This window comes from Pteropus vampyrus, unplaced genomic scaffold (genome assembly GCF_000151845.1).
Source record: "Pteropus vampyrus isolate Shadow unplaced genomic scaffold, Pvam_2.0 Scaffold72, whole genome shotgun sequence".
In the NCBI taxonomy this organism is placed as follows: Eukaryota; Metazoa; Chordata; class Mammalia; order Chiroptera; family Pteropodidae; genus Pteropus; species Pteropus vampyrus.
In genome coordinates, this window is record NW_011888853.1 from 540,986 (window position 1) to 548,133 (window position 7,148).

General features: G+C 58.7%; 1 protein-coding gene across 1 annotated transcript in view; it reads right to left on the reverse strand.

The window, feature by feature from the left end:
• The window catches only part of SDK2 (sidekick cell adhesion molecule 2), a 98,749-nt gene that overhangs the window by 77,331 nt on the left and 14,270 nt on the right, over nt 1-7,148 (reverse strand). Inside the window, 4 exon segments of the mRNA XM_011362052.1 lie at nt 714-908; nt 2,580-2,663; nt 2,786-2,976; nt 4,541-4,652. Coding sequence (XP_011360354.1) covers nt 714-908; nt 2,580-2,663; nt 2,786-2,976; nt 4,541-4,652 — 582 coding nt within the window.

Genomic DNA, 7,148 nt, shown 5'->3' on the forward strand with positions numbered 1-7,148 from the left:
CTCCCTAATCCCGGCCCTTAAAGAGCCAACTGGCCGGATGCGTGTGGGAGCAGGGCTTAAGCACACACGAGCTCCATGACACTTTCCAGAAGCTACAAGCAAGATGGCAGCCCTCCCAGCCCACAGCCACCTCTGGGGACAAACCCAGCTCCCCCTCCGCCCCACGGCCTCTGTGGGTCTGGATGGCGAGCCCTGCGGGGCTCACGGAGGCCCCTGACCACGTCTCCTTTGGCTGCTGACATGAAGGGCCCAGCGGAAGGTGGCACCTGCACAGAGCTCCCGGGTGGCCCCTCCCAGTATCATTTGATGGCTAAGGCAGCTCCATTAAGCGGGCGGGGCCGTCAATATGACCCTAAAGAGACTCCCAGTGGGGAAGGGACTTGCGAGGGGGGGAGCCGAGATTCAAGTGCTGGTTCTTCTCTTTAGAGAAGTGAGCGAGTCTTCTCGGCTGGGACAGGGTGGCCTCAGCCCTGCCCGGGAGGGAACCCAGAAACGTCGGAAATGCCTGAGCTGGTTCCAGAGCAGCTTCTCTCAAAGAGCCGGTGACTCTGTCCTTGGCTCCAAGACATTGGAGAGGACGTGAAGGGGCTGGAGGCCACCCCGGCTCCTGCATGAGGGAGCCCGCCTCCGTTCTCAAGAGGCCCCTGGCTTGGAGCAGAGCTGTGTCCTGGGCGGGAGGGGCTCGGGGGCAGGATAGGAAGGGCCTGACTTACTGGTGACGGCCAGGTAGGTGGACGTCTGCACCTCGCCTGCGGCGTTGCGGGCAAAGCACTGGAACATGCCCGTGTCGTCGGGCACCAGCCCGCTGATCTGCAGGCCCCCGTCGCTACGCTGCCGGAAGCGGCTCAGCCTCGCCACCTCCACCACGGCCGCGTCCTTGTACCAGGTGATGGAGGGCGGCGGCACACCTGGGGGAGAGGCGGGCCCATCGTCAGCCGGCCTCCCGCCTCCCGCCCTCCACCTCTGAAGGACAGGAGTCCGTGAGGGGGTCCCTGTGTGTCTTGGTCTCTAGAACCTTCTCAGAGTGGCACTATGGGCCTTGGGAGAGAGGGAGGTTGTTTCTAGAGTGGCAGTTCTCAAGTCCTTCCATCGTGGGTGCTTGAAGAAAACTTAAAAAGATCCCAGGATTAGTTTAGCGTGGGAATGCTGGGTTGGACAAATTATACATCTTTTTCTGCAACATTTAGCAGAGCCTCTTGTGTGCTCTGGGGACCTCCAGCTGGTGGCAGTTTTCCCTAACGTATTAGACCACAGAGCCCCACATCAAGGAGCATGCAGAAGGGGTGAGTGTTTCTTGGGGGCCCCTTGAACCTGGTCTGCACGGGGAAGTGAAAGGGGGGCTCCCCTTGCCTCTCAGACTTGTTCAAGACACCCCACCCGGCACACCCTTCCCACAGGCATCCCAACTCTCCCCTCTCTCCCTCGGGGGTCTCTGCTCAAATGTGACTTCCCCCCAAAACTCCCCCGGACCCCGTTCAGAAGGGCACTCCGTGGCCCCGTGGCCCCTAAGCTTGTTTGTCCTCCCCGGCACTTTCCAAGCCCAACGTCCTAGGATCCCGTATTTCATCCACTCCTCGATGGACGGCCTTTTACGGTGTTTCACACTGTGACATCTCTGAGATCGGGACCTGTCTGACAATCGACGGCACGCCATGATTTAATCAGCAGTCCTTTTTCTTAGCGGTACACAAGATTATGGGGCGTCCTACAACCCAGGACATTTTCGTTGAGATGTCGAAATGGAATGAGGCGTCTGCGTTTGTTTACTGGTCTGTCTGCCCTGCTCACGGGAATGTAATAGCTGGGATCTGGCTGTTTGGTTTCTCTGTCTCCCTCGCCCTGAACAGTATCGGCGCCCGGCAAGCACTCGAAAGAACGTTTGTCAAATGAATGAATGAATGAATGAATAAATAAATGAATCATCGCCTCCCCCTCGTGTGGCCCCCTCCATGGCCACTCTCCCTCCCACCGAGCTCGGTTCCACCTCGTCGCTCAGTATGAGATCAGGTCCCATGAGGCCCCCCGGCCCTGCCACCCTGTCCCTCACTCCAGGGTTTGCCCTGGTTTCCGGCTGTCTTTTGGCTCAGCTGCACCAGAAGGAGGGAGGGTGGGGGTGGGAAAGTAGAAATTCTTCAAGAGCCCTGACGGGGCCGGGTAAGTAGAAGCGCTGGGTGGAGGAGACGGGGCAAAATGGCCCAGAAACCGGGTGGTGCTTTTGAGGCACAGCTCGGGCGAGACGTGCCCGAGTTCTCGTAGCTCTGACATTACAGTAATCCAGCAGTGTCTACAACTCTCCAATTATGGGCAATTTGGGTCTGTCACCTATTCTGAAATAACAGTAATTCGGGTTCATTGGTAACCCTCACGTTATGGTAACGTGGGCTGGTTTCCAGGTCCAAGATTACGGTAATTTGGCCTGTTTGTTTCCTGGGGTGTCTGCTCACAGCCGGACTGACTCTCGGCTCAACGATGGGGCTTGGAAAAGGAGGCAGAACTTAGAAAAGTCCACGGTTGGGCCAGGAGAAGCAGAAGGTCTCGGGGTCCTTGCCCCCCTTCGTCCATGCCGCCCGCCGTGTTACCTTTGGCTCGACATGGAATATCCACCACTCTCTCCATCTCTGCTGTGATGTGCCTCTCTGGCTCCTTGACGAACTGAGGCGGTTCTGCAGGAGGAAGGACCAGGGAAAGGAATAAGAGCCGTGCTCCTTCTGACACAGCCACTGTGTGGATCCCCCTTCAGGAGATGCCCCCTCGGGAGACCGCCAACAGCCCTGCCCCGCCTCACCCAGCACAGACAGGTAGGCTCCCCGGATGACAGAGGGGACGCTGCTGCTGCGGAGCACGGCCTCGCACTCGTAGTAGCCGGTGTCGCTGCCCGTGGGGTTGGGGATGGTGAGCCGGCGGTTGAAGTCGCTGATGCCGCCTGACAGCAACACCCCATCTTTCTTCCAAAGGACGTGCAGCTTGATCAGCGGCCTGGAGGGGGCGAGGGAGCCGGCGCTCAAGCGCGGGCCTTCCGCAGGCCCCAGGGGCAGGGCAGGTGGTGCAGGGAGCGGCCGGGGGGCCAGGCTGCCTGGGTTTGCCCCTGCCCCTGCTTCTCTCTAGTTCCTTCAGCGGCCCAGGCCTCAGTCTCCTCGTCTGTAGCATGGGGCTGGGGGAAGGGTGGGCACGCGAATGCAGGTCAGGCCTGAACGGCCCCCACCCCCATTAATAGCTCGGTGCACGGGGCTCGAGAGAGCAGGAAAGCGGCCCATCCCTGTGGACCTTGTCCTGCTTCCCCTGGGTGTCCTGCCCTGTCCACATGCAAACCGGCAGGCAGGAAATTGTCAAGGGTGAGGCACAGTGACAAGGAGGAAGGGAGACAGTGACAAGGAGGAAGTGCCCAGAGCTCGGAGATGGGCAAACGCAGGCGGGCAGACGGACACGCCACCCCCTGACTGTGCAGGGTGGGGTGGGGTGGGGGGAAGTTAAGCCCCTGTCCCACCATCACTGACCCCAGCACCCCCAAGGCTCCCTGGTGGGGCCTTGCCAGGCTTTCCTCTTTAGCACCTGGTGGATCCCCGCGGGCCAGTCTGCCAAAAGGGTCCATGTTTGTCCCATGGGGGCATTCGGAGGGGTCCCGTGCTTGAGTGAGTCTGGGCAACACTGGCTCGAGCGACCTTAGACAGGCTTGTCCCTGTGGGTCCTCTCTGCACCCATCGCGTCCCGGCAGCCTTTCCCAGACCCGCGGCAAGTTTGAGTCCCGAGGCGCGAGCTTTTGGAAACGGGGCCGCAGGGACCTGCTCCCTGGGAATCCTCAGCTGGAGGTGACCTCCAGGCCCTGGCCTCAGTGCCCGCCCATCCCAGCTGTCATCTTTCCTGAGCACTCCAGAGGAGTCGGGCCAGGCTGCATTTAGCACCGCGCCCACATGCCCCGCCGGTTGGGATCCCTGCCACCTCACAGCCGAGGACACCGAGGCCCAGAGCTTCGGGGTAGTGACATCTAGGCCAGGGAGTTGTTGGGAGAGAGGAGGTCATGTGGGAAGGCGCCTGGCATGGCGCCCACACACGACGAGGATCAGCAATGGTCTGTTTCCCGCGTGGCAGAGTTGAGGGTCGTCTAGAGCTAGGAAGGGGCCTTGGGTGCACCCGACCACGGGCCCGGCCTCCTGCAAAGTCCACCACGTGCAGTGTCCCCCTCTCGCACAAGCCAGCACCGCCAGCAGAGGCACCCGCCCCCTCCCCAGGCTGCTCTGACGGCCGGAAGTGAGGGGACCCCACACCGGCCCCAACATCCTGGGCTGAGATTGGCTGCCCCGTAACTTCCACTGGGGGCCTGGTCTCTCCTCTCGGGCCACAGAGAACGAACGAGGTGTCCAGCAACCCTCGGACAGTAGCCGCCATGTCCACCTGTGGTCCATCCCTTCTCCTCTCACGGGCCTTCGTACGACACTTGTGGGCCTTTCTGCATTCCATCTGGTCTCCTCGGAGCCCACTGGTCGGGAGCAGCCACTGGAGTCAGTGGAGAGTTGGGGGCGGGGACGGGGGGAGCACAGCTCACCTGGCGTTGGCCACGCACTCCATGGTCACCTCCGAGGTCCCGGCCACCACGCTGGTGTTCTTAGGAGGGATGATGATGGTTGGAGCAATAGGGTCTGCGGGGCCCCCTATGTCTGGGGAGAGAGCAGGTGTTAGCGGGAACGGAGCTCGGAAATCCCATCTCTGCCCTTTTGGCTGATGCCGTGGGAGACCTTCGTCGTCATGGAGGGAAGCGGGTGGCCACGGGGCAGCTTCCCGAGCAGCCTCAGAGCCAAACCTCCGGACGCCGACCCCAGGGACCCCTCACCTCTTCCTCCTCCTCCGCTGATGGGTCTCCGCAGTGTCCACGGAGAGCCTGCTGGAGACCCTCAGTCACGCCCTCCCCTCATGCCCTGTAACTGTGCTTTTGCCTTCGAAATCCTTCCTCTACCTGCATTTCTCTTCTCGGCTGACCTCCTCATTTTCGACCTCTTCCTCCAGAATGCAAACTCCCGAGACTGGGTTGAATAGTGCCCCCCACCTCACCCTGACTTCATTTCCATAGCAGCTGTAACTGGAGGTAGGGTCTCTGCAGATGTAATCAAGCTAAGATGAGGTTCTACAGCATCAGGTGGGCCCTAGGTCCAGTATGATGTCCTTATAATTAGAGGGAAATTTAGACACAGACACACAAGGGAGAAGCCAGGGGAGGACAGAGGCAGAGAATGGAGTGACACACGGATGAGCCAAGGACCGGCGAGCATTGCCAGCGGCACAGGAGCCGGGGAGGCAGGAGGGATCGTCCCCGAGAGCCTTCGGAGAGCGCGCACCTGCCGACATCCTGAGTTCAGACTTCCGGCCTCCAGACTGAAGGAATAAGTAAGTGTCTGCGGTTATCAGCCGCTCAGGTCGTGGCACTTTGTTACACACATTCCGTGGGGCGGGAATCTCACGGATCTTTGCTTTGTGTTGAATTGTGTCTCCCCTCAAATTCGTATGTGGACACCCTAAGCCCCAAGGGGCTGTATTTGGAGATGGGGTCTTTGGGAGGTAATTGGGTTAAATGAGATCATAAGTGTGGGGCCCTAAGAGGAAGCGACCCCAGAGGTCTCTATCCCTCTCTGTCTGCTGTCTGAGGACCCAGTGAGAAGGTGGCTGTCTGCAAGCCAGGAAGAGAGCCCTCACCAGGACCTGGCTATGCTAGCTCCCTGATCTTGGCCTTCCAAGACTTTGAGAAATAAATGTCTGTGTCGAAGCCCCCCAGTCTGGGGCATTCTGTTATGGCAGCCTGAGCTGACTCAGACAGTCTAGCTCACTCCCACGTCTCCAGCACAAATGCTGTCTGGCACAGAGCAGGTGCTCAAATACATTTGTTAGGTGAACAAATGAATGGAACTATCATCATACGAGCCCCAGGCTTGATGGCCGAAATCAGAGAACTTATCATGAGTGGGCTTTATTAAAACAAAAGAAAACAAAACACAGCAAAGCAAAGCAAAAATATCACCTCTAAGCCTTCTAAGAGAGGCAACAGCAGTTTCTTTAAGCAGTGGCCAGCTTCTTGTCTTTGTGGGTCAGGGCAGGCCTACTACTGGCAGAAATGCCCACGTTCTCTGCGCACCTGCTCGCGGCTCCTGAAAATACAACTGAGGACTTCTGTTCTCACGAGAAAAATCCATCTTTCCAGGAGGCCAAAATGACATGCCTAGCCCTGGGGTGACATCGGCAGGTCATCCTTTATGGGGAGGGCACACAGTGGTTCCACGGCCATCCCGGGCCACCCTGGTCAGCCCTGGGCAGGTTTTCTTGTCTAGACTCCAGACCTGGCTGGAAAAGGTCCAGGTCAAATGGGAATAAAATGTCAAAAATAAAGCAAAATGAAGAGTGGAAGAAAGGAAGCATATAAAACAAAATAATTGCAACGACATAAAAGCCTCATGTAGGTGCCATAAAGAGTGATCGGATTGAAAGCTGCTGATATAGCTGAATTCATAAAAGTGTGCTCTAAGTTGTTTATTACATGCTGGGGTGCACGGGTACCAGAGCCCAGATTAATGGGGCACGAGGAGAAGACAGACAGGGCCCCACGGCATAGCCAGGGGAGTGGAGCCCTCGGTGCTTAAAATTATGAGGCTGCCCCAGGGCCTTGGGCCAGCCTGTTGGCTTTGGGGAGGGTGGAGGGAGACTGACACCCCACCCCACGGACCCTGGAGCTCATGCCCAGGATCGTGAGGCAGCCTATGCGGGTTGAGGAGGGTCCAGAGGTGGCTGGGGACCCTGGACCCAGGGAAGGAGCGCCTGGGGGCTCAGGAAGGCCTGCTTCAACTTTGGTCTGCCTTAGCTAACCTGAGTTATGCTGGTCTGGGGTTAGTGTAGAGTGTCTGGCACATAGTAGGTGTTCAACAAATGACAGTCCTTCCTCCCGGGATTTTGCCTGCTTGTACTTGGGGACACTTGGGACAAACCAGAGCAAGGAGGAGGGGTGTCTTCCACGTGAGCTCCTGATGTGGACAGCCCCAGGGAGGGAGGATGCATAGGGACCCCCCACACAATGGCAAATCTGGGTCCTGCTGCCCCAGGACAATTTCGGTCACAGGCACAACAGGGGACACCCGCTGTGACCCATTCTTCCAGAGTCACCTCATTTAATG